Source organism: Anabas testudineus, chromosome 9, assembly GCF_900324465.2.
Source record: "Anabas testudineus chromosome 9, fAnaTes1.2, whole genome shotgun sequence".
Lineage (NCBI taxonomy): Eukaryota > Metazoa > Chordata > Actinopteri > Anabantiformes > Anabantidae > Anabas > Anabas testudineus.
In genome coordinates this window covers 137,542-165,050 of record NC_046618.1, presented here as the reverse complement: position 1 = coordinate 165,050, position 27,509 = coordinate 137,542, and the positions used below count along the sequence as shown (strand labels likewise).

Sequence of the window (27,509 nt, the reverse complement as noted above, 5' to 3'; positions counted from 1 at the left end):
ACACAAAAACATACAGTGAAGCTGACACTGACACTTAAAGTGAAAGGGGGCTTTTGAATACACAACTTGTACTTGTGCAGGAGCAGTTATACATTGTCATACTGGTATTTTACTTAAGGAAAGGATTCAGCAGGGGCCATAGAGCACTTATCTTCTCTGTGGCTTTAGGACAGCCCACTAACTACAAAGAACAACCTGTGCAACAGGTTGGTTCAGTTGCTTATTCTTTCATAATACTAAATTGTTTTCTCATTTCAAAACATCATGGCCATTCAATACTATATTACCTTATGACTGAGGAGCTGTGACTTCTCGAAAGCAGTAATTTTTCCTGACTTCCTTATCTGAAATGTTCCTTGTAAACTGAGAACAAAGGTCAAACTGAATAGATCTCATTCAAAGTATGTCAGTAACTCTATGGTGAGTTACAAAACAGAAAGGGGGGTAACTTCTACAGCATGTTAGCTTCATTTATTGACTCTGTATACACAGGACTTCATAGTTGTGGTGTTTCTACATTCTACATGAGTCTATGCGTCAAATGCTGTTAAAGAGAAAAACTGTATTTTTATCTGGCCACAGTGACACAAAGATTTATTACAAAAGATAAAACATCACTGGCAGCCAATTTGCTTATGCTTTGCTCATTAGGTACAATTAAATCCTTTGTGACTCACATTTTGCACACTGACAGGTGAATTCCAAAGCTGGGAATGTGGATGGGGAACTTCCTTGTAGCACCAGGGCGGAGACATTGGAGGAAACACTCACTTCCCTGTTGGTGTAGTGTGAAGGAGCGCAGGCCCCAAGGCAGGAGTTGTTGGAACCCTTTCCATGCTCTCATTCAAGTACAAAAAGTAAGCATTCTGATATTTTTCTTTTCTCTTAAAATCTATGCAGGCTTAGCTGTACTTTTCCAGTAAAATTGTAAAGATTTTCTCATATTAACGTTAATACAGTTTCTCTTTGAGATTCTCTTTTTTGTTTCTTTTTTGTATTCTAATGTTTTATTGTTTAGTGTTTAGTGTTTGTAAAGTTTTAGATACATCTTTGTTAACAGGTTGAGGTTGAGGTTGAGGTTTGGTGTAGCCTACATACTGTATGTTTTATTTTTCTCATTTTCCCTATCCAGCTTTATATACTTACTATTTTCCTCTCTAATTAATTTTGTTTTGATATTGAGCTACATGCCTACGGTATTATCTACTGTTGCAAAAACCCAGAGTGTTTGTTAATTCATGTATTTTCTGCAGGAGTGGAATTACGTGTCATTTTATGTACTGTATTTACAGTAAATACAACTGTGAGGTACTGAGTCTTTTCTTTTTGTGTTACACATCTATAGATATTCAATTCAAGAGCATTTTAAAGTCAAGATCATGAAATATGATAAACCTTTGCATCCCCCAATACCTTCAAAAACTCACAATCACACACTCATGCTCCACTGCTATATAGTATATTTATGTTTGTTACTTTACTCTCCAATCTCTGACCTTCAGAATGCTGTACACTGAGCTACTGCGTTTGTGGGATGAGTCGGTGCAGGCTGTGGATACTAAGGACTGGCAAAAAGCTCTGGCCAAACTGGAGCAGATCAGTGAACCTACATCTCGTACCCTTTTTAACACTGCCTCAGCACATGTGGCACTGGGGCAGTTAGATCAAGCCCTCAAGGTTAGTGTGGACAGTATTAGTAGACAGTGGGGAAAATCTACAAATCCTGTCAGTAGCATACTTTAAAATGATTAGAACTCAGATATCACCAGACCTCATAATTGCTAGCTTTTTTGTAACAACCAGTAATGTTACTGGTACATAATCTAATACAGGTTTATAAGAAAATGAAATATAAGGATAAAATAAATGTGTAATAAATATTTTAACTCACTACGATTCTGGATTATGAACAATATACAAAATAAAATATAAACTTTATAATGATTCTGACTTTGGTCATAAAACCAACTCATAGTGTGGATATTACCACTGCTGAGTACCTACACTACATAAAAATGCACTTTTTTGAAATGAAACACTCTGCCCAGCCTGAACTTGTCTTTTCCCCCTATGTAATGTTCAGGCTTTAGACCGCACCATTGCCAAGGATGAACATATTGCTGTTGGCTTCTTTCAGAGAGCAGCAGTGATGATGCAGATTGACAGGTTAGAGGATGCACAGTATTCCAAATATTGACGTGTCTATACTATATTAAATGAAAACTTGGTCAGATTTTAAACTAATGTAAAAACAAACATTATGGTTTAGAAAATCACAGACATTGACTGTCTGAATGTCTTTAATACAACTGACTTAATATGATCTATCACCATTATCTGCCTGGTTGTAACTGCTACGGTTGTGTGTTAAATAGAAAAAAGAATACTACTTATTCCTGTTTTTAGCCTGGCACAGTCACTTCCTGGAGACTTCTTGTCACTGTGAGACTCCACGAAGAGACTCCACCTCTTGAACAAATAACTTTACTCATTTTATCCAGTGCAATCACAGAATGTGATTTTGAAACATTTTGTAAACTATGTTTTCATTCACTACTATACTTGTGTGTGCTTTCTATGTTGCTATCTGCCTAGGTTAGAGGATGCTCTATCAGATTGTATCTGGGCACAAAAACACATGAGAGAAAACATGGTCATTGACTACAGACAGCTTGGACTGCGATTCAAACTCTACAGCTGGCAGGTCTGACATTCAGCCTCAACAAACTCCACCATCATACTTGTTCTGACACATGACAGAACACTTTAATAAAGTGGAAATCTAAAGCCCTATGGCCAATGTGTTCCTAGGAATTAATCCAGAAAGAACTTTGCTGTGTCATCTCCACTGTGTAGTTCAAATGTCACACACACCTGGATGCTAACAAAGCCTCACTGATGTAGTCAGTGATGAGACATTGTCTGTGGGATGTTGGAGCATCCCACACACAATGTAGCTGTGTCAGTAACAGCTTTGGCTTTGTGCAGGCCATGGGACCATGTTTAAAATCTAACCAAATCACAATGCATCTTATCCTCAGATGCAGTCAGTCCATCTCTGAAAATAGTGCGACGATAACAGGCCATATGTCAGACTTTTCTATCACAAACAATAATAATAATAATATACTCTATTGATCCCTCTGGGGAAATTGTTGTTTGGACAGCTGCAGTGAATATGTCTATCAGTGACAAAAGCAGCAGAACAAATATTTAGGACTTTCAGAACAAATGTCATAGTACACTGACAAGTTATGTGAGAAAATAAAATGATACACAATACATCCTTCATTTGTCTCACAGTGTTATTCTACAGGTCTCTGGCTATTGAAATCACAGTTATAGCAAGAACATATCATTGTGATAATTACACAGGTATAAAAATATTTTTTGTCACAGAAAAGTTTCTGCTGTTGCCATCCTCCAGTATCTTAAAATTTCAATTTTTGCTCTAAATCCAGATATTAATTTTGGAAAGACGAAAGATTTAATTAGTTGATCACAATAAGGTAATTAGTGGAACTGAACAATACAAAGAGCTGTGAGAGCTGCAGAGAGAATGTGTTAAACAACAACATCTAGTGAGTGGCATGGCATTGAGATGTATAATTGTGATGTGCCTCTTAGGTCTTATATAATGCAGCAGCTGTGTACTGTCGGATGAGTCAATGGGAGCAAGCCAGGGAGGTCCTGCTCTCAGCTTCTCAGGAACGAGGAGGCTGTCGAGGGGGGAATATAGAGATGGCTCTGGACAGTGTTCTGGTGAGTATCACATCTTTCACAAATGACTGGACATGGGAAAGACTTCTGTTGCACATTCCACATTCAGTTGACGTACTTTTTAAGTATGTTTGTTTAGCTCATTTTTTTCATTACCTTATTTAATGACAGAAATGCGAAGATGATTATGCAAAAGTGTGTCTGTCCTAACTTCTTTAGAGATATAATGAAATGAAAACAAATTACAACTTCAATGACTGACGAACTCCAATCCATTTGTATCATCTAGCAGCAAAGGCAGGGTAAGCTATTTATACTGAGTGCAGGTAGTGTGTGCAGCAGTATGTATGTTCCTGAAGTTCTATCAACTGATTATCACAGACACAAGTAGAGTGGATAATAATAACAGCGCTTCTTGAAAATAAGTTGCACATTAAGTGTAGTGAGCTCCAAATGTATTCTGTATATATGCGGCTGGCATGCTGCCAAATTGATTGCTGCCAGTACTGATTAAACATAAAACCTCTGTGAGCAGTCTAGTCGGGATGGGATCTACAATAATAAACAGAACCATTTTTTTTACTTTTCAAGTTAAAAGAAAGATAAAAATATTGTCTTTAAATAAAATACAGTTACTATGGGAATCTAACCACCTAAAAACACGGTTGCATTAGTATAAGCCTTCTATAGGAAGACTGCTAACTGGTGTACAGTGTAGGATTGCAGAGTATTAGCATCCATTACAGTGAGGCTTGAAGGTGTAAAAAAACATGTTTTTAGCAGAAACTGTGCAATGCAATTCTGTCTCACTCTAAACTGGGGTGTGGGCCAAAGTAGGCACTTTACATATACTGTATATTTACATTTCGTTATTTAGCTGATGCTGTTATCCAAAGTGACTTACAAGTGTGGTACAAAGTGAACAAAATAGCTAAGCCAAGGAGAAGACCTTTAAATTAAAGTGCTCTAGGAAGAGCTGTTCACTTTTTAAAAGGTTTTAGGTGCAGAGAAAGATTTAAGTGCAGACTCAGATTTAAGTGCAAGGAAAGGTTTGGAAGAGTTCTGTTTTCAGCAAGATAACTAAATGTAAAGATCAATTCTGCAAGCTACCCCTTTTGTATAGGCAGACAATAAAGATATGCATTCACCAGCACACAGGACCACTGGAAGAATGCTTGGTATGTGCAGTTTCATACCAATGGTTTTATGAAGATTTTCTAGGTAAAAACATTGTCATACTTGCAGTACAACTGCATGCCATATATGAGCAAAAATCACTTGCAAATATAATACTACCACTATTTGTGTTTAGTGCTGGCAAGAATAAATATTGTCACGCTCTAAAGTTAGACATGAGGCCACCAGCTTCTCCCACCAACAATCTCTCTTGAGTACTTTCAGACATAGCCTAGCTTACTTTAGGCATTGTGGCTACACACTGACTAACACTGTTTTTTCCTCTAACACTTGTGACCCATACAAACCCTTCCAACCTATAAACTCACAAGCTGAATTGACTTGTCTGTTGATCTGTTACCCTTGAGACCTCCTGTGAAGAAGAGGTCTGTACCAAATTGTATACAGAATACAAAGAATAATGAAGACACTGATCTTTATGGTTTACCAGGTTTATGCACAAGGGTCTAGACTCCATGCCTCTTAGCCTATATTCTTAACACAGTGAAAATTCTGACTAATGAACTAAAAATATTTCAAAGTAAATAAAAGAGGAAACATTTGTCCTTAACCAATCAGATCTTAGATCAGGTGAGAGCCAGGCGTTTCCCAACATACCCTTAGGTTTTGCAATTGGTGGAGAGCAACTGCAGTGCCTGGCTTCAAAATCTGCGTCTGCCTTGGTTTCACAAGATTATCATTCTTTACATATGCATGATGTCAGAGCAAGTCGGAATTATGTTGGACAAAAAACTAACCGGCCTGCACTGTGTAGCGATCACTGGTGACCAAATCTGCACAGAACTTGCTCATCTCGAATGAGCCCATCTAATATATAGTATAATTCACATTAACATGATGATGATAACATGATTTATTTTAATTGTGGAAACAGAAGAAGGAGTTCCTAGCTCCCCTCCTTGTGCCTGAGGGTATAGTGTTTCGTCCCAGGAAACAGGATGTGGCAGAGCTGCAGCAAAAAGACTTTCTGGGAAAAGCAAAGGTAGAATGTCTACATGTTGAATGCTGTGTATGCTTGAATTCTTTTTATCTGTTACAGACAGTTACAGACACATAAATTGAAGGCCATGTTAATGAAGAACTGTAAGATCACAATTTTCAATCTTTCCTTTTGATCTGCTTTCTTTTAATTGCAACCAAATTGTTGGATAACATCCAAATCTATAAATAGGTTATTTAAATTGTCCCTTAAACAAAATATCACTGGTAGATTGACTGCCCACATGTATGGAGGCAAGAAAAAGTATGTGAACCCTTTGGGATTACGTGGAAAAATATATTCTGCTTAAAATAATAGTACACAAACATTATATGTTTTTATGTTTTTATTGAACATAATATGTAAATAATCACAGTGCAGGGTGGAAAAAGTGTGTGAAGCCTAGTGTAACGACTCCAAAGGCTAATTGGAGCCAGGAGTGAGCCAACCTTGAGTCCAATCAGTGTGATGATATTGGATGTGTTGCTGAAAGCTGTCCTGCCCTTTAAAAATACCCACCATTTTTGGGTTTACTGGTTTTATGAAGCCATTGAAATAAAAGCAAAAAGGCTGTTAGCACTATGATTTGAAGCTAGGCCAGTGGTTTTTCTGTGTTGAGTTTGCATGTTTTCTCTAGATAAGCTGCTTTACTTCCATAATTCAAAGACAGGCCTTAAGGGTAATGTATGTATGAATGTGAATGTAAATGGTGCTTTGTCTCTGTATGTTTTTGTATGTCAGTGCTGAAATAGACTGGTGATCTGACCATGGCGTGCCATGCCTTTCCTATAATCGGCTCCAGCACTCTTTGACCCTACTAGTGACGTCGCCACTTCAATATTGTAGTGGATGAAGTCAAACATGTGACATTCAGAAATATATGATGTTGTACTTGCAGGTAATCTCCTCTATGATTCCCAATGATGACTTTGGAGGCTTTGAACCTCTGAGGTTGCAGGTAAGATTGACCATACTGTCAGTATGAACAATATAAAGTCTCATGTAAGAACACGTTGTACAAACAAAAATTCAATATTCAGGACTGGTCCAGATCTTGATGTAGCCTGCGTGTGATAAACAGTTAGAATGTCTTTTTTGCAGTGGGGAAAACATTCTTGTGTGCCATGTATGATTTCTACTGGCTTCATGTGAATGTTGAATTTTAAATGTGATACAAATTTTGATTTAATCAGAACACTGTATAACAAACCTAATGCCAGTAGTGGAAGAAGTATGCATATCATTTACTAAGGATGATTACTAATGTGTAGAAATAACCAGTTATGAGTAAAACTTTTGCATTTATGTGTGGCATCTACTGTACATACTTGTGTGGGCTTCTTGTTGGTACTTTTTTCATTTCTCCCACAGTCCTAAAACATGCAGTTCAGTTAATTGGTGACTCTAAATTGCCCAAAGGCATATGTGAGCATAAATGGTCAGTGACCCCGTCACTCTGTCTTCTCTACAGAAACCTGGTTTCTATGAGCCCAATGTAGATGGAGTTCAGTAAGTATTATTACCTTACATAAGAATAATATTAAAGTAAGAGGTAATATTACAGTGAAGGTATTTTATGTTATATACACAATATAGTAAAGCAATGCTCATAGATGTACAGTATGACTGATTTTTTCTATTCTATTATTCTTATTATATCTGTCAGGGATTCTCGATACATGCGCATACGAGTCCCTCACATGGCAAGGGGTCCAGGACAGCTGACTGTGCCAGGAGGGGCCATGGTTTTTTTATTTGGACAGGAGAACAGGGATGGGATGGCAACTGTCATATATGATGGACAGGTGAGAAGAAACAGACGTTAGATAGATATTGAACCAAAGATGTAAACATTATAGAGTGACTGTGTTGTATATATAGCTGTTAGGTTGAGTCATATTTAAGGTTAAAGCCTTGGTTACTTACGTTATTTTAGACTGGTAGTAGAGGTGTTGGGTTTGAACACATGGTAAATTTGTTTGTGGGTGAGTAACTTTAACCTTTGACAACAAACATGTAATCAGTTCATACTTACCATAGAGTGGTAATTCATGCTATATTTGAACACATTCCATTAAGACACGCCTGAGATATTGTGTTCATACAAAAATACAAATGTGAAGTCTGTGACCTTGACCTTTGATTTTTGACAATAAAAATGTAATCAGTTCATCCTTGAGTTAAATTTTTCACAAGAATAGACATAAATGTAGTAAACTAAACTGACAAACAAAAATCAAATTATTAAAAGTAATACTTGATAAATACTTAATTAAGAAAGTTTTTATCAATTGTAACTTTCCAGAAAATTTGCACACTGTAATTGCTTTGAAATCCACCATGGGTGGGTGTCTACTTGCCTGCTCACTGATGACAAATACAGTAGCTATAAATGAAGTAGTGTTTCATCTTTAGTCCTTTATTTTGCAGAGAGGACTTCTACCTGTGTCCCTGCTTGAACCTTCAGACATCAAGAAATCTACAGGCCTAAAGGAGAATGTAATGTATTTGTACATGTAATATTGCATTGCATTATTACGTTATCATTATTAGATTCATAATTTTAGGCCATATTTCATCATCTTGAAACTGATCTTTTGAGGACATCTTAGCAGCACTTCGTCGATTGCTCAAAATTTAATTAATGTCAGAGGGAACAGTGAAGGTTACTCCACTTCCTCCAACAACAAATATAAGCTTCCCATTAGGTGAAGTCAATGGTTGAAAATAAAAAAATCCAAACTTATAGTCTTGTCTTTTTCTGCAGAGATGTCCCAGTGGGATCCCCCTCCCACCACAACTCAAGCCACCTGCCCGTCCACAGGCAAACCCTGCAGCTTCTCCTCCCGGTAAAAAAAAGGTTTCTGGTCTTGATACTCTACATTTTCTAAAATCCTCTTGTGCCAGGAGAGTAAATGCGCTCCACCTTCTTTCCACTGATATGTTCTACCAAGCACTTTTCTGTTCATCTTTAATGGTAATCTATAATCTCAAATTATTTGATTAGCTACGAAAACTTTTTTTATGATTAACTGCTTTACTCTGACTGTAAGACTCTCTGGGTCAGCAGAGTGGATATTGGAATGATGTTATTTATCTATTTATTTTTTAATCAATTTTATGTACAATCAAAAATATTAAAATTATATTAAAAAGTAAGCCGTCACTACACTTTTCTTTTGAACAATATCTGAGTCTGTGTCTGTTTCACTCTGACAGTTATGAAAAATGTAGATAATTTTCTTTTACTTGAATCTTTGGCTGTTGCACTGTTGCAGATTAGTTTAGTGTTCAATTTAGGCATATGACACAGCAGTGTTAACTTAGTTTGTTTAACTTAGTTTACCATATGCCTTTTCTTCAGCCTTTGCCTTTGCTGCCTTTGCCACCTCTCTCTTCACCTTGGATCTCATCTTGTTCTTCTATGTCCTATATAAAATAAAAAAAAATTCCCACTGGCCCCTTCCTTGGAGCAATCCTATTCCTACAAGCTCGGGTCCTTTTCCAGAAGCCTGGGAGTCCTGCGCAGTATCTTAACTGTTCCTAGGACTGCAATCTTCTGGACAGAGATCTCTTGCCTAAACCTTTGGGGGTACTTAGTCATTGCCGTTTTCCTTTCTGCCTCTTCATGGTTACCATTTGCCTGTGGGATTCCAAGGTATTTGTAGCTATCCTCAACATCTGCTATCTTGCATCCTGGTAGGTCAGTTCTGACTACCTTTCCACTCCTTGCAATCATCCGACCACACAAATCCGTAGTATTACAAAAAAATCTATGTGGTGTCAGTTGGAATTATTTAGACTCAACACAACATCAGCATTAACATTGGATCTGCGGTGATTGTCCCTACTAAGTCAGCCAGATCAAGGATCAAGTTCAAAGCTCTGTCTCTTGCCTACAGAGTGGATAACTCCACAGCTCCATCTTATCTCAATTCAATCGTTCAGGTCTACATCCCCTCCCGTCCACTGCGCTCAACCAGGGAACGTCGTCTGGTGGTACCAGCACCACACAGTCGACACCAAGGAAAACTGTTCAGCTCAGTGATCCCACGATGGTGGAATGAGCTGCCTATCTCTGCACGCTCAGCCACCTCACTTACAATCTTTAAAAAACTGCTGAAAACAGAACTCTTCCGCATCTTCCTTTGCACTTAAAAAAAAAAAAAAAATTCTACCCTTTCATTCTCACATCTCTTTTTCGATAGCACTTTACTTTGATGTTGTTTCTTCTTGACTTAGATTTTGTTTGCTTGCCTTGTTCCTCTCTTGTAAGTCGCTTTGGATAAAAGCGTCTGCTAAATGACTAAATGTAAATGTACATTTAGAGTGCTTGCAAATGTTTCACTGAGAGGAAGAAAGATAATGTCTTAAAAACATCTTGTCCAGTTGAAGTCTGTTGCAACAAAATAACTTTTGTGATCAACATGATGGATCTCCGAAAAAAAAAAAAAAAAACATTAAGTGAGTTTATCCAAGAGTTATACTGGCATTGTTTAAAAAATACATGATATTCTATGTGTGCTTTTTTCCCTGCAGTTCATTTTACCTCAGCCAACACAGCCAGTGAACAGGTAATATTCCCCTCTGAAAAGCTAGATTCATCTGTGCAAGGTAAAAGGTGGAATCACATCATAGTTCTCTTCCTCACACATCCAAACACTACCTGATCTAAATATAGTAGAATTGTTCAGACTTTTAAAGAAGCTGTGTTATTTTTTATGTTTGTGCATGCCACAGCGATCTGAAAAGATACATTTTATATGAAATATCCAATGCTTGTCGTGCTACACATTTTACATGAAATCAGTTCAAACTGATGAGAATTAAGCTTAATGGCCCATAATGAGTCAAGTATGCAAATAGCCAACAACACCTCATTTACTGACTCATAAGGAATTAGGTTTAGTGACATTAAGCCACCATACTTTTTCTTTAAACCTCAGCACTTCAAAATGTCAAGACTGAACCTCAGCTATCAGTTTACCTGTAGTTTTTTTAGAAAGCTCATGTTAGCATACCTTTGATTACTACATTAAGGTTCTAATTTACTACGATCCCATGTAGTAAAAATTAAATTGCGTGCACTCTTGAAAATTGTCGTTAGGCATTTTGCAGGATCTACTAAAAAAATTGTCTAATTGACAACTGGTGCAAACATGATAGAGGTGGATGTATTTAAATACATTGGAATGGTTTAGCATGTTTCACTGGCATCTGCCACGGAGAGTTTGGAGAGTGACAATATATACTTTCTCCTTTCTTTATTGCAGCTATCTCCATACTCATTCTCTCTTAAGTTGGTAAAAAGGGCCACAACAGGGTTATGACACCCCTGGATTCAGAAATGAACATTCAAAGAATGGGTCTGCTTACTGTTCATGTACACATGCTCAGTGCTTGCCAGGGGACCAATTTGCACACATGTATCTATAAAACTTTACAATACTGTATTCAAAAATGCAAGAAGTTTCTGAGGAATGATTTAAGAATGAGCTGGTAATTAATTCATTATTAATGAGTATTGCATTTGTTGCAAGATTTTAGGCTAGAATAGAGAAATGGAGGACATTGCATTTGCATGGTTTGTGGGTTTTGAATATTGTTTTGCAACATGCTCATTTATGTTGAGTTAATTTAACGTTTTATCTGTACTTGCATCATAAATGTTTTGGCTAATTTTTTTGTAGATTGCCAGGTCAGCTCAGGAAACAGAGGCAGGCTGTGTGGTGGTGAAGGTCCACTACATCTATAATGTGGCTCTATCTGTACCTGTGGATATGCCATGCAATGAACTGAAGAAAGAAATTGCACAGAAGGTTGGCCAGCCTGCATCTCTACTGCGCCTCAGGTAACAACAGGCATCTCTCCTTTTATATCTCCTTAAATATTAGCAAGTGATGCTTCATTTCTAAAAATGTACTTTTCTTTTTTTTCCCCACCCTGTGGGTATAATATCAACACAATAGAATTGGCACTACATCATTATGAAATACAACACATAAGAAATATTGACATAAAATGACATCAAAGAGTGACAACAGTGCCAAGAACCTTCCAGTGCCAGTTGATTTGGCTACCTAAATAACACTAACATCTGATAACATATATCATGCACCAGAACCACCCTGCTTTTATGCTTAAAATAATCTGCGATGTCTTGGAATAAAGTTATTTAATTTCTAATTTCACCTTTTTTGACTGACCTTTTGGACTGCTTGTGAGTGCTTATGTCATCTTAGGGGACCTGAGCATACACGTGGACAAACCTCAAGCTGCTGAAATCCTTGCACAACACATTTGACCTGAGACCGGTCCTAACTCCTCCTAAAAACAGAGCTGGAATCCATCTGGATCTCATTCTCACCCAGAACTGTACCACAGATAACATCTCAGTCACTTCTCTATATACAGTATACTGCACATCAGATCACTTCTTTATTCAGCTCACAGTCTTTCTCTCAATAGAAAAACACAGTCTGCTTAAAATAATAGTACACAAACATTTCATGTTTTCATGTTTTTATTCAACATAACATGTAAACACCCTTCTTTGGCAGCAAAAACCTCAACCAAATGTTTCCTATAGTTGCAGATCAGACCTGCACAACAATCTGGAGTATTTTGGACCACTCCTCTTCCCAAAACTGTTTCAGTGTAGCAATATTCTTGGGATGTCTGGTGTGAATGGCTCTCTTAAGGTCATGCCACAGCATCCTCTGCGGAGCTTCAGTTGGCAGACAGATGGTCTTACGTTTGCCTGCAAAATGTTTTGATAAACTCTGAAATTCATTTTTCCATCAATGACAACAATCCATCCAGGCCCCGAGACAGCAAAGCAGCCCCAAACTATGATGCTCCCTCTGCCATGTTTTACAGTTGGGATGAGGTTTTGATGTTGGTGTGCTGTGCCTTTTTTTCTCCACACATAGTGTTGTGTGTTTTTTCCAAACAACTCAATTTTGGTTTCATCTGTCCACAGAATATTTTGCCAGTAGTGCTGTGGAACATCCAGGTGCTCTTTTGCAAACTTCAAACGTGCTGCAATATTTTTTTTGGACAGCAATGGTTTCCTTCGTGGTGTCCTCCCATGTACTCCATTCTTGTTTGATGTTTTCCTTATTGTAGATGTGTCAACAAAAATGTTAACATGTGCCAGAGATTTCTGTAAGTCTTTAGCTGACACTCTATGATTCTTCTTTACCTCATTTAGCATTCTGCGCTGTGCTCGTGCAGTCATCTTTACAGGACGACCACGCCTAGGGAGTTAGCAACAGTGCTGAACTTTCCCCATTTGTAGACAGTCTGTCTTACCGTGGACACATGAACATCAAGGCTTTTGGAGATACTTTTGTAACCCTTTCCAGCTTCATGCAAGTCAACAATTCTTGATTGTTGGTCTTCTGAGAGCTCTTTTCTGCGAGACATGGTTCACATTAGGCAGTGCTTCTTGACACCAGTAAACCCAAAACTGGTGTGTATTTTTAAAGGGCAGGACAGCTTTCAGCAACACATCCAATATCATCTCAAGGTTGGCTCACTCCTGGCTCACAAAGTTTTTCTTGCCACTGTACACTGGCTTTCTTTAGCTTGCCACATCAGGACCTGACCCTTGCCTACATAGTGGTCAACTCAAAATCACTTGCATACCTGAACTTCCTCATCCAGGTCTACAATCCCTCCTGTTCACTGTGCTCTGCCAGCAAACAACATCTTGAGGTGAGGGGTCCCCTCACCTCACCTAAAAAGATCCCAGGCCAAACATTTCAGCTCAGTGCTTCCACAATGGTGGAACAAGCTAGCAACCTCCACACACTTCATTCCCAATTTTCAAAAATCTGCTGAAAACAAAACTATTCCACAACTTTCTCTGCACTTACATTTTAAAGAAACAATCTTGCACTTACACCCAATAAAATGGAAACAGTCCTTCCTAGAACACTTTTATTTTTTTCTTTTTGTCTAGCTACATACTTTCAATATCACTTTGGATAAAAGCCAAATGACTAAACATAAATGTACTTTGTTTCGATTGATTTGATTCTCTGCCATACTATGTTTTCTTCATTCCTTGCTACTCCCTTTCTCTGATCAGGCATAAGCGGCATGGCTCCCAGGTACTGATACCCATGACTGGGGAGGTGGAGCCAGGCCACACCCTGCAAGAGGTGGCTGAGGCTGGCAGAGTCACCCTGTGGTGCCAGGTGAGGATTTAAATTCACGATCAAAAGTGCATCCGTGCTTGAAATTGTTATCACTTGAGATTGTTGTGGAAATTTTCTCTGCTCTGGTGAGTAAGGAAATGGAGACTTCTGCCGGCCGACAAGGTTTTATTTTCTTTGCAAGGAAAGGTCAGTCAACACACTAAATGGTTAGAATGAAGAAAGACCTGGAACAAAGGGAAGTCAGGGGTTTTATACCTGGGAAAACTCCCCCCCACTACCTTTTGTCTGTTGTAGGTTTCACTGATTTACCTGGGATGTGAGTTTGCAGGAGTTTCCCGCAGGATCTTACACCCAGGTGACCTCCTGACTCAGACAGCATGATCAAAAGACAACATCAGTTTCATACTTTGGTGAGAAAACAGAAGGTTGTGTTTGAGAAAGTTAGATACTAGGAGAAACAAAGAGCTTAAATTCCCATTACAATTCCTCCCTCCCCCGCAACAGACAAAATAAAATAAAATAAAATAAATAATAATATGAGTACAACAATGGACAAAATAAAATACAAATAATAAAAAAAATAAAAATAAAATAAAATGAAAAAATAAATAAAAATAAAATAAAATAAAATAAAATAAAATAAAATACAATAAAATACAAATAAAAATACAAATCAAATAATAATATGAGTCAAAAACATTTCGTTAACCATTAGACAATGACGGAATAAAAAAAAATAGTAATAGAAATAAGATAATACAAAGCAAAGATGCTTACTTGGCTGTTAATCAACAATAACAGAAAAGAAAAAAAAAAAAAAAAAGTAAAAATAGAAAAATAGTCACAACTGAGATAATAACAACAACAGAAAAAAGAACTTCTAATAAAATAAAATAATATGAGTTAAAATATTTCCATTACCAGTAGACAATGATGGAAAAAAACAGAACAGAAAAAAAATAATACAAAGCAAAAATACTTAATCAGTAGTCACAAAAAGAAAGGTCATTTACACAATGTCATCATCAGAGTCAGAATCTGAGCTTGAGTAATGATATGGGTCAGGAATGTGAAACGAAGGTGAATTTTGGTCGTCGTCGTTAACGTTTGTATGAACGTATGTGGTGGATTGGGCTATCTTTCTCATGAGTATATTAGACAGTAATTTTAATAAACAAGGAATTAAGGTAGCAAGTAAAAAGAAGACGATTACAGCTGGGATAACCGCTGTTAAAAACCATGATGACCATTCTTGACCCCAGGACTTAAGCCAAGAGAGCCATGGGTCATTTGCCACTGGTGGGGTTCGAATGGCATCTTCCATGTGTTTGATGATGTCAGTGATGTTCTGTGTAAAAGCAACAAGAGGCATTAAGTATTTTGCAAATACCTCCTTTTTCAGCTAGCATAATATCGAGAACAAGCCTGTGTTGAATAACTGCTGTTCGAATTGCAAACATTTCCGTGTTCAATAAAGTGAGAGCCATTTCTGTTTGGTTTGCTAATGACAAAACTGACCATGCTAGGCCATTAATTTTGTTCAGGGCTGCAGCTGTTCCACCTCCTAGAAATAAGGACCAACCTATATTGGCGTTGGGAGAAGTCCAGGGATCAGCTAGTACATAACCATCATATTTGGAGGGGACACCAGTAACATCTCTCTGAAATCGAAAATGTACAGTAGAATTAGTGTTAGTGGTAGGAACCTTTTTATGGAAGATTTTTGTATCTGTTGTAACAATTGAGGGATGACAACAGCCGGACCACTGAAATAGAGGTGGTAAGTCATGATAGGCTTTTCTTCCACAAGACCACATTATTCCTGGTTGAGATGAAAGTTGTTTAAATGGACATGCAAATTTTGTCAGAGTGTTATTAGACAATTTGTGTGAACAGTTGGTTGATGCTGCGGTATTCACAAATATTCTAGTTTGACAACTTGACTGACCTAAGTAAGGACCTGATGGTGATGTTGAACAAACACAAGTTTCTGCATGCTGTAGAGGAACTTCAAACGCAGCGTTGCTAGATATTGAATAGGAATCAACACAAGTAATATTGGGATGTGGAACAACTGAGACATTATTCCTGATCTGTTGACCAGCGATTAATAACATCATCATTCCCAGAGGAATGGTGCATTCATCATGATCTTTTCTACTCCAAGAGTCTTTCATATAGTTCTGTAACACAGCACTTGCTGTAAGAGGCTTTGCTTGCCATCTGGCTGCTAAAGCATGACAAACCCAGCAGTCTCCAGGAATCTGTGCGTGCGCTAGAGCGCACTGTTGTCATTGCATCGCCTGAGGGCTTGTTGCACTGTGTCCTTTTTTTGATCAGCAATGCTTAGGTTGTCGAGATGGTTGTCCTCTTTTCCCAAGGTTGGTGGGACAGTCTTAACATGTGACAGCATGTTAAGCGTGGTGTCAAATTGGTTTGGTGGCTCCTTGACTATGATTTTGAGTTGTCTGTACATGTCTGAACTTGGGCAATCAATCCCACACCAATATGTGCCTGCATCAGTGGATCTGACTTCAGAGGGGATCCCCGTTTGGAGCCAGAGTTTTGTCTGTAGAAGCCACGATCAGATGCCAGTCGTGTGGGCCGCAGGGATCTCTGCAAAGGTATTTGTTATAGTTAGCATAGTATGGAAGAATTAGGCCTGATCGCCAGGTTCTCCCGTTGTCCGTTCTCCCGTTGTCCGTCCTCCTGCTGTCTGTTCTCCTGCTGTCCGTCCTCCTGTTGTCCGTTCTCCTGTTGTCCGTCCTCCTGTTGGCACCTGAGTTCCTCTGTTGGCTCGGGGACTTTCCTGCAGTGGCTGGCGTGTATCCACGTAGCTCTCTCTGCGATTTTCACGGCAGTATGCGTTGTCAGGAGCACCTGGAATGGGCCTCGCCAGCGCTTGGAGTGCCAGTGTTTTCTTCTCAGGTCTTTGGTCACCACCCAGTCACCAGGTTGAAGGTCATGGAGTGATATGGAAGCTGGTGGTGGGAGGGCTGACTTCACCTGTTGAGAAATTTGAGAGAGAGTAGAGGATAAGTTTTTGCAATATTGTAACATATCATCTTCGCATAGGCCAGTGGAGGGGAGTGATCTGGTTATAGGTTCCACCCCCAGGGATGGAGGTCTGCCAAAAAGAATTTCAAAAGGACTCATGTTCATTCTGGACCTTTTTCTCATTCTCATGTTCATTAAAACAATAGGCAGAGCCTTTGTCCAGGGTAGTCCTGTGTCTTCACAACATTTGGCCAATTTTGATTTCAATGTGCCATTTTCTCGTTCAACAGCACCTCCGCTGGCAGGATGATATGCACAATGTTGTTTAAGGTCAATGGCAAGAAATTCACTGATTTGAATTGTTATGTTATTGCAGAGTTAACAAAGTGTGAGCCATTATCGCTACTGAGTTTACTTGGTATTCCCCATCTGGGGAGGATTTCTGTTAATAAAGCCTTTGCTACCACCTGGCTGCTTTGGTGTTTTGCTGGAAAAGCTTCGACCCATTTTGACCACATGTCCACTATCACCAGGCAATATTTTTTTCCTTCTGCCGGTGAAAGTTCAATGAAATCCATCATCAAATGTTCGAATGGTCTGTCTGGTGGTGGGTGTGCGCCGTGTGTGATTGCTTTGGTTTTACCTGCATTATGTGTAGCACAAACCATGCATGATTGGCAGAACTTCTGAGCGTGAGCTGAAAAACCTTTGGTGAACCAGTGTTGAGTTAAGGCATCCAACATTCCCCCTTTTGACACATGGTCCAACCCATGTGTCAGTTTTGCGAAGTGGTGAAAGAAATGTTTAGGTAAGCAAGGTTTGTTATCAGGTCCCCACCACACTGCTTCTGTCTGTGTGGCACCACAGCGTTTCCAAAGCAGTTTCTCCTGTGGTGTGGCAAAGGACTGTATTGCTGTAAGGGAGGTGGGCAGAGAGATTGGGGTTGAAACAAATACAGAATTTGAGATAAAAGGTTGGAGAGCAGCTATTTTTGCAGCAGCATCAGCTTTTGCATTTCCTAAAGAGACAGAGTCTGAGTTGTTAGTGTGAGCAAGGCATTTACAAACAGCAATTGATTTTGGGAGTAGTATGGCATCTAAAAGAGCCGCAACCTTGTCATGGTGGTTAATGGGTGTTCCATCACATTTCAGGAACTGTCTGTGTTTCCATAAAGTGCCGAAATCATGTACAACACCAAATGCATATCTAGAGTCAGTGTAGATAGTTGCTGTTTTGTTGCTAGCTAGTCTGCATGCCTCTGTCAATGCTATTAGTTCTGCAGTTTGTGCAGAATAGTGAGGGGGAAGTGAACCTGAGACAAGAGTTTCATGGTTAGTGACAACAGCAAATCCAACTCTGCTGCGACCTGTTTGTGGGTCACGCGAGGCAGATCCATCTACAAAAAGAATGAAGTCAGGGTTAGTTAGGGGTGTTTCTTGCAGATCCGGTCTTGGGGAGCAAACCTGTTGGAGGACAGCAACACAATTATGTTCTTGTCCATCATCTGGTGTGGGGAAAAGGGTGGCCGGGTTTAAAACATTGCATCTTTTGACAGTGATGTTAGGCATGTCTAAAAGTACAGTGTTGTATCTAAGCCATCGTGCTGTGGAGAGGTGAGAAGTTTTTTGTTCAAGTAAAATCATGGATACTGCATGTGGGACCAGGAGAGTTACATCAGAGTAGCCCACGATGTCCCTGGAAGCCATAACTGCCTTTTCAGCAGCGGCCACTGCTCTGAGACATCTTGGGAGGCCTGCTGCCACTGGATCCAGCTTTGAAGAGAAAAAGGCTACAGGACGTAGTTTATTTCCATGGTCCTGCAACAAAACAGAAATCATACATCCATTTTTTTCATCAACTGTTTGAGTAAAAGGTCTGGTAGGGTCAGGGAGACCCAAAGTTGGGGCAGTTTGTAAGGCAAGCTTCAGTTTAGTGAAAGATTGTTCTGCTTCAGAGGTCCATGTGACCTTATCCTGAGATTGTAGACTTTTTCCATGGATGAGGGAGGCGAGTGGGGCCTCAAGAATGGCATAGCTTGGAATGAATTGTCTACAATAAGAGCACATGCCAAGAAATGAGAGCATTTGTTTTTTGGTGATGGGTTTTGGAAGATTCTGAATTGCATCTACTCTTTTTGGTGAAAGCGTTTTCCCTTCAGAAGTGATGACATGACCAAGAAAAACAACTTTTTCTTGGACAAATTGAAGTTTAGACAAGCTGGCTTTGTGACCATTCTTAGCCAGATGCTTCAGGAGTTTGACTGTGTTTGCTTCACACTGCTCTTTTGTTGGACTGCAGATCATGAGGTCATCAACATATTGCAGCAAAGCAGTGCCTGGAGAGAGAAGAAGACATTCAAGACTTTGTCTGAGAGCTTCATTGTAAATGGTGGGGCTTTCACAATATCCTTGACAGAGGCGAGTGAATGTGTAGCCTCGCCCATTGAAGTTGAAAGCAAACCAGAACTGACTGTCTGGATGAACGGGTACGCTAAAGAAAGCATTTGAAAGGTCCACCACTGAAAAGAATTTGGCATTAGGTGGGACCTGTGACAAGATGGTGTAAGGGTTTGGAACATTTGGGGCTCTAGGCTGAACTGCTACATTTACAGCTTGTAGATCTTGCACAAAACGCCATTCTGTTGGTTGATCTTTGTCTCTGATTTTCTTGACAGGGAACAAAGGTGTACGTACTGGTGAGTTGTCGCAGGGAACGATTACCCCTGCTGCTTTAAGAGACTCAAAGACTGGTGTTATACCATCAATGGCTTCCTGTTTAAGTGGGTATTGAGCCTTGCAAGGTCTAAAATCAGATTTTGGAGTGATAACAACCGGTTCACAGTCTTTGATGAGGCCAACATCATATTTACTGACAGCCCACAGTGTGTTAGGGACTTCCTGTAGGGCTGGAATAGTTGTAGCTTGTTCTTGGGACAAAAAAGAAAAAGATTTGGAAGCGCTTTTTGGTACCAGCTGGATTGTTTTTTTAGTGTGCACAAAAGAAGTTAAACTTTTACAAAAGCACTGCAGCCTTGGTGAGAATAAAGTAGATTGATCAGATGTTAATTGCCAATCGGTTGTGCGCTGACATGATTTCACAAATGGACCCAGGTCTTCCCAGTTGTCTGATGTGTGTTTTGCAAGTGTGATGTGTGGGACCGAATGGTTCATGGTGTATTTGTCATATTGAGCTGGTGTGAGAGAGACTGATACAGCACATTTGTGTTGTGTCCAGTAAATATGTGTCAATGTGAGTTTGTCAGAGCTCTCCCTCAACCAACTTTCCTCATATGCCTCATCAGGTCCTGATGACACATGAGAAGTACAATGCAAATCCTCTGGTGCCATGAAGTCGGCAGTGTTGCAGCTGTTGAAACTAGTCTCTTTGCTCAGAAGAGACCGTTGTATGCAGTTTCCATTGATATGTATAAGTCGGGTCTGGGGTATGGTGAACAAAGGAGTGTGAACAATTTGGTTCCAGATCAGATAGCCTGTGGACTTTGACACCGTCTGGGGTTGAGATTAAACAGAGGCCTAATTTGCACATCAAGTCTCTGCCCATCAGGTTAATGGGGCAGACTTCAGAGAGTAAGAAGGCATGTTTAAAACTTGTATGAGATCCATCCACACATTTGAGTGGGATGGTAATGTTCTCTCTGATTGTTTGACCTGACGAACCAACAGAGTACACATAGTTGCCACTTAATCTAGGCTTTTTAGTGAACTCTAAAGTTTGTATTACAGAATGTGTGGCTCCTGAATCAAGTAGGAATTTAACATTTTGTTCTGCAATGACATGACATGTTGTGGAAACTTCTTGAAGTGATTAGATGTATACTGAACATATGTCAAAGCAATTGCATACTTATTGTTTGAGCTCTCAGCGGATTGTGTGTTGTAGTGTTCCGTATGTGTGTGTGAGTGTGGTGCAGTACCTTCCTCCTGTCTCATAAGTTGGTTTGGCTTGTCAGCAGGAGTCCTTCCCTCTCCGACAACCCTCATCCTCTGTCAATCCGACTTGTCTTCCGGTGCTGCTGTGGTATACCTGTGACAATCACGCTTCCAATGTCCATGTTGGCCACAGAGGTGACAGATATCATTTGAGGGTTTTTTTCTCCAGTTCCTGTGGTCCTTCTACAATCATAGCTTGATTGTCTCTGTTCTCCGACTGTGTTATACATGGTTATTGCTGCCAAATGAAGCTCTTTCTGGTTTGTCTCTTCTTTTACCTTTTTCCTTGTGAGTGTTTGGTTATAGGCATGTATAGCATGTCTACGAAGCTCAGACAGGCATGCGTCATTCCATCCAATGCAGGAACTCTTAACAGCTGAGGAAATGTCTGGTTTTAGTCCGTTTAAAAAGTAATTGCAGAGATGAATTTCCCACACATCTGGAGTATTGCCTAACTCTTCAGGTAGTTGAAGGCCACTGTTGGTGTTGAATACCTCTGTCAGGCGAGTGAGAAATTCATCAGGATTTTCGTCATCCTTTTGTTTGCAGGCAGTGATTTTTTCCATGTTAACTTTTACAGGAAAGGCATGAGTGAATGCATCACAAAGATGACGGACAGCATCTCTGTATTGAGCATTAGATTCATCCTCCCAGGTGATGTGTTTGCATCGGACGTCAATATATGGGAATTTGCCAGATATTTTTTGCCAGTCAGTGGGTTTCATCTTGGTGATCAAGAGTCTCTTTAGTTCATTCATTGTGGGTTTAAATACTTGACAAAATGTGAGAAGTTGCTCAGTAAATATTTTCCCTGATGTTGTGGGGTTGGGTAGATGTTGTGAGGCTGCTATGATGTCAGCAGAAGTCCATGGACGAAAAACTAAAGTTGCGCCTTCTGGTCCAGATACTTCAACCATGAGCATGTTGAAGGCTGCATTTTGGTTGGGATGGCGATTTTTGTTTTTTTGTGTCATGGTTCCAGCCTCGTTGCTGCCAGTGCTTCCTGCCATGCTTTTATTTTGGCAGCCTTCTGTTTCCCTTTCCCGGTCTGGTCACATGCACTCACCTGATTGGTTACACCTGCTTTCCCCTGGAGTATAAATACCGGCGTGCTCACCTGTTTCCCCTGCCAGATAGTCTGTTTTCCACTCCTGAACACTATCCAGCATTTATCTTGGACTGACTCTTGGATTTCTCGGACTCTGCCTGATCTGGACCCCGTCTCTTGCCTGACCCCCTGGTGCTGTGAGTTCCGTCTTTTCCCCCCTGCTCACGGTACCAAGCCTGCACCTGGACCTGCCTGATTCCCTTTCCCGGACCTGTCCCCTTTCTACTCTGTCTTCCCTGGATTCCCCCTCATTGGACCACCCTGACCTGACCCTGCTTCCCCTCTGGTTCAGTGAGTTCTCCCTCTGTTCTGTTTTGCTCCCTTGTTGTCCCCTTTCCTGCTCTGACTGTTTGGACTGCTTTTGTGTTTCGACCTGGATTGTCTTCCAATGTGGATTTTGCCTGCCGGACTTAACTTTGAACTGCCTGCCTGTGTATGACCCGGATTACCCTCGACCTTTGAGTTAGCTCTGTGGAATAGTGTTTGGACTATCTTTTCGTGGTGCTTCTGTGACATTTGGATTACTGTCCTGAACTTTCTCCGTTGTCCTCCATTCAGTCCATGTGCTCCCTGTTGGTTGGCCATTTTGGGTTTCGACATTGTCCTCCATTTTGCCCATGTGCTCTGTTGGTCAACCATCTTGATTTGGATGTCACTTCCGGTTTTCAACCTGACCACCATACTCGCCCTGCCTCATCTCCTCCCGTCCAGTGACTATTTCATTCTATTCATTGATTTACTGTGTTCTGTCAATTACAAATAAACATTGTTTGCTCAGTTCTGTCCTGTCTGCTCTCTGACCATGGAGTCCTTCCTCCAGCTCATGACAGTTTGCTTTAGATAAAAGCGTCTGCTAAATGAGTAAATGTAACTATTTAAAACCTTCTATATCGTTTTATGGTACAAGTAATCTCTTGAAACAGAAGTTGCTTTGGGTAAAAGCGTCTGACAAATGACTAAATGTAAATGTAAAACCTTATATTTCGTTTAATGGTACAAATAATAAAACTGACTCAATTATAGGTAATAAGAGAAAAGAAATATTACATCAATTTAAAAATTAAAAGTCAATATTTCAGTGCTCACCAGATGAATTTCGCTAAATTGCGTTCTTGGAATCCCAGCGGCAACGATCTGGGGCGACTGCGGTCAGTCCTCCCTTCTCAAAAGTTTTTGAGGTTGGAGGCTGGAAATTCCTTTTTTCTTCCAGGATGGCCTGTCGCTGTCCGCGTTCCGTCCCAGATGGTTGCACGTGGAATCCTTCTGACACCAAACCGTTGTGGAAATTTTCTCTTCAGTGGCAATAATCAACTTTATTTCCCCTGCTTAAAGCACTTAATTATGTGAATTACAACAGTGATAGCGTAAGAAAAAAGGCTTTTAATATAAACTTTTTTCACCTCACCCATTTCTCACAATAGAGAATGTCCTCTGGCATGACTAATCATGAAAACTCCATTTTATTTGAGATTTAAAATGAATCTAGTGTAAATGATGAAGAGTGTGGTGGTTTTTGTATTAAGTTATTAGTCTGCTTAACTCGTGTTAGCTGACTGTTACCTGTCATGAATGGCTTGCCAGAAAATTTTTTATTATATTTGCTTGTATGTTTTGTACTCACACTAATCTGGTTCAGTTTTAAAATGGTTGAACACTGGGTGTAATACTATGCTAATGTTTCTGTACTGAAAGGCATTGTTGATACTATATAATCAAACATTGATTTACAACACATATTGTATATATATTGCAAAGCTGTATCATCAAAAATAATGTTTGCTGCTCAATCCAACTTTTCTCAAAAGAAAGCAATGGATCCCAATCACCCTCTTGGAACTAGTTAAAACTGTATTACAAGACTAGCTATTATTTTTTAATTCTCTGTGTCACAACTTTTCCATCTCTGAATAACATATTCCAATTAACTGTCCTGTAATGAGTTAACATAACAGGGCAGTTCATGTCATAGCTTATTAATTCCAGAAAAGTCAATATGTTTAATATAATTAAATTAAATTAAACTGAACCTCAAGTCCATTTGTATAGTAGCTGTGCCGTTGGTGAGTGAGGTGTATGTGAATAGATGAAATGAGAAGCAGTGTAAAGTGCTTTGAATACTAATAAGAGAAAACAAGTGCTATTTAACTGTAGACTATTTAACAACTATTAACCACTTTAGGCAAAGATTAATGAAAGAAGAAAATTATTTATGACTCTGTTTTCCCCTTAAAAAAGCTGTTGGAACAAATGTACAATTTTTAAGAATACACTGGAACCATATGATTAGTGAGGAAAGATCCACAGTCATTCTCATGTTTTAAGTGGGGTGGATATATAATATTAACTGAAATAATAAAACGGAGTGAAATCACAGCAACCTGTGTTCAGTGATGCCTCAGTGGGAATTACCCCTGGTTTTATACACTCTCATGAATGCCCTCTTTGAACCATTGTCACAAATATCTTTCCAATACCTTTCATAAAAAACCCTGACATCGGCTAAAAGAGAAAAAATGTGTGCTTTCAGTCTCCCCATCCTGTCTTGTTTTAGGATGGGAGTTTGGCCAGTTTGAGACCCAAATCCTGCCTTTATGCCTTAAATAATAACTTTATAAAGTCATTATATTGGAGAGGTTGTGACCTCCTCCACACAGAAATTGCCAGTAGGAAGAATCTACAGGAAACTTCTGAGTTTTCCTTTGGCGAGCAGACTAGTACTGACTCAGGGCAGAGTGCATTATGCACCCACATATATTGGCATAAATAGGTTCGTGTGTGCTGGAGTTGGCCACACAGTACACCACGTCTTAATTGCCTGAGTATTACAAATGTTACAGTACGCAACCATGTTCACTGGGAGCGTCCACTCACACTGTATCCTGGTGGCCCACTGCACCAGCCTCTGCATGTTATGTTGAGGTGTCCGATTGTAATTTGTATATTTTTTCAAACGCCTGAGAACTACAATAAAAAAATGTATATTAAAATAACTCAGCCTGCCAAAGTGGATAGTGGGAGTGATTGTGTTATCTGCCACTGCCAAAATCCACCCTCGTTTAGTGGGTTGGCGGGTGTTGATGTCAAGTCATCAATGTAATTCTAATATTACACTAAGATAACCCCAGTAAGCCCCCACCCCACACCATACTTGCCACACTCAAGCTTGATTACTGCCATACCCAATGAATCGAGAAGTCACTGGATCAGAAACCAAATATTTTACATGTATCTGTAAGAGTTTAAGGCTATTTCTAAGCTTTGAGACTCTTGCAAACCATGGTGAGAGCTATTATCCACATATGGCGAAAACCTACAACAGTGACAAACCATCCTGAATGGCTCAAAATTAAAAAAAAATTAAAAATCAAGGCTTTAAGGTGGCCAAGTCAAAGTCCGGACTTGCTGGGGGATGACCTTGGGTTTTCTATATAATTTCATATACATTTTGTAAGGGTTTAAACCTTACACTGTAAAGTGTCTTGAGATGACTTTTGTTGTGATCTAATGCTATATAAATGAACTGTATTGAACTGAAAAACCCTCCAATGTGGCAATGTTTGCAGAATAGTTTTACTATTCTGCAAAGTAGAGTGGGCCAAAATACCTCCACAGCGACGTGAAAGACTCAAACAATTAATTGCTGAAAAACTGAATTTGGAATTTACTTGGGTTATCTTTTTGTAATATAGCTACATATAGACTTCAAGTTATATAGTATATATCAAAAATCAGGAAGGGGGCAAATCCTTTTGACAGCACTGCATGTCAGCCCTGTGATAGACTGGCAACCTGTTCAGGGTGTACTCTTGCCCAGTGAAAGCTGTGATTGGCTGCTGCACCCCCATCACCCTTAACACAGAAAGCAGTTAGAATGGTGGATCTTAAAATATTGAGATGTTGCAGTTTTTGTCAATGGAGTCAATGGAGGCAAATGAAGGATCTTGTTCCTTTCACACCTACTCGTCTTTCCACTCACCCCAACCGGTTGAGGCAGATAACTGCCCACACTGAGCCTGGTTCTGCTGGAGATTTCTTTTGTTAAAGGGAGTTTTTTCCCCTCCAATTTCGCCTTGTGCTTGCCTAAGTGGGGTTGTTGGGTTTCTATATAATTCTGTATATAGTTATATTTTGTAGGTCTTAAATGTTAAACACTGTAAATTATCTTGAGTGCTTTGGCATTATAAAGAAAATGGAATTGATTAAATTAAAATCTACCCTAACACCCTAACTCCCCAGTCTTGTATTTTAGAAAGAAGACCCTCTGGCCAACCGCACCATCCTCTATCAAATGGTGGCCCTCTATGACTATCCTGCTCAGGGCCCTGAGGACTTAGAATTCAGTGAAGGAGACACCATTGATATCCTGGGCAAAGGTGAGGCCCTGCAGCTCAACCCTACACTGAATGTCTTGTTTGTGAAATCATAATAGCAATACATGTATTTGACTTTCATCTAAAAATATAATACTTATGTTCAGATAAGTCTCACTGCCTCTTTATGTTTCTTTCTCACACTCTCTCTTCTAGTTAATGAGGAGTGGCTGGAAGGACACTGTGCAGGAAATATTGGCATATTTCCTAGCTGCTTTGCCTACAGGGAGAATGATAACATTACCATATGAATGGTGGCTGTTTACATACTCAGAACAACTATACCACGCTCTTAATGGGATATACAGTTAATTGGTGTTGATTTTATTATGTAATTGTGTGTAATGTTTCTATGTGGATGTCTATGTTACTAGGTAGTAGGTTTACACGGTACATAACTAGCAATAGTGTTCCTGTTTTCTATGTTAGCCTGACTCATGAGGACTGTGTTACTCCAGACAAAGCTAATAAAAAGACTGTTGACCTTAAAGAGGGCATGCAACATCTGTCCGATTAGCTGAAGAGGAAAGGTGCTCTTTTGTCTAATGCAGGGTTCAGCAACCTTTAACACCCAAAGAGCCATTTGGACCCGGTTTCCAGGATAAAAACCCACTGGGAGCCGCAAATACTTTTTGACATCTAAAATGGAGATAATATATATATATGTTTTTTTTACCTTTACGCTTTGTATAAACTACTAAAGTGTGTTTCTTATGACATTTATGAAGTGCTACAGAGAAAATTAAATTTCATTTATATAATGAACACATTTAGAGCTCTCAAAAAAATAAATAACACGCAGAGTTGAAGGTCTCTTTTAAATTAATTAAAAAAGCTGAACCTTGAACAATGAAAAATAAATATTTGCAAAATATCTGCATAAATATTTATTTTACCTGCTCCTGAACATCTGCGCACAGCGTCTGCAAATTGGGGCTGTACAGAGTGACTTTCATCTTTACGCTGGACTGTAAGCTGTTGTCTGTGTTTGCACAGCACAGCTTACAGCTAACGTAGTTCATG

General features: G+C 39.4%; 1 protein-coding gene across 4 annotated transcripts; it reads left to right on the top strand.

The window, feature by feature from the left end:
• The first annotated feature begins 709 nt into the window (after positions 1-709).
• Positions 710-26,976, top strand: noxa1 (NADPH oxidase activator 1). 4 transcript variants are annotated; one of them, XM_026342708.1, is made up of 17 exons: positions 710-857; positions 1,254-1,308; positions 1,503-1,677; positions 2,084-2,166; positions 2,596-2,704; positions 3,628-3,762; positions 5,792-5,899; positions 6,795-6,854; positions 7,368-7,405; positions 7,563-7,701; positions 8,327-8,395; positions 8,664-8,745; positions 10,436-10,470; positions 11,587-11,747; positions 13,992-14,100; positions 26,366-26,489; positions 26,643-26,976. In XM_026342708.1, the coding sequence occupies exons 3-17, from the start codon at positions 1,504-1,506 to the stop codon at positions 26,735-26,737; spliced, it is 1,521 nt and encodes a 506-aa protein (XP_026198493.1). In that variant the 5' UTR covers positions 710-857; positions 1,254-1,308; position 1,503; the 3' UTR covers positions 26,738-26,976. The 4 variants fall into 4 exon arrangements, 3 of the variants coding, with proteins under 3 accessions (XP_026198493.1, XP_026198494.1, XP_026198492.1); XM_026342709.1 differs by lacking the exons at positions 1,254-1,308; positions 26,643-26,976 and adding an exon at positions 14,356-14,471 and having other exon boundaries at positions 721-857; positions 26,366-26,451; XR_003297670.1 differs by lacking the exon at positions 1,254-1,308 and having other exon boundaries at positions 724-857; positions 26,353-26,489.
• The last annotated feature ends 533 nt before the right edge of the window (positions 26,977-27,509 follow it).

Excerpts from the sequence above, each read along its gene's own strand:
- noxa1 (XM_026342707.1), top strand. The coding sequence starts at position 835 with ATGCTCTCATTCAAGTACAAAAA. Across the intron at positions 2,705-3,627 it reads TCAAACTCTACAGCTGGCAG|GTCTTATATAATGCAGCAGC; the intron begins GTCTGACATTCA and ends TGTGCCTCTTAG. Across the intron at positions 8,396-8,663 it reads CTACAGGCCTAAAGGAGAAT|AGATGTCCCAGTGGGATCCC; the intron begins GTAATGTATTTG and ends CTTTTTCTGCAG.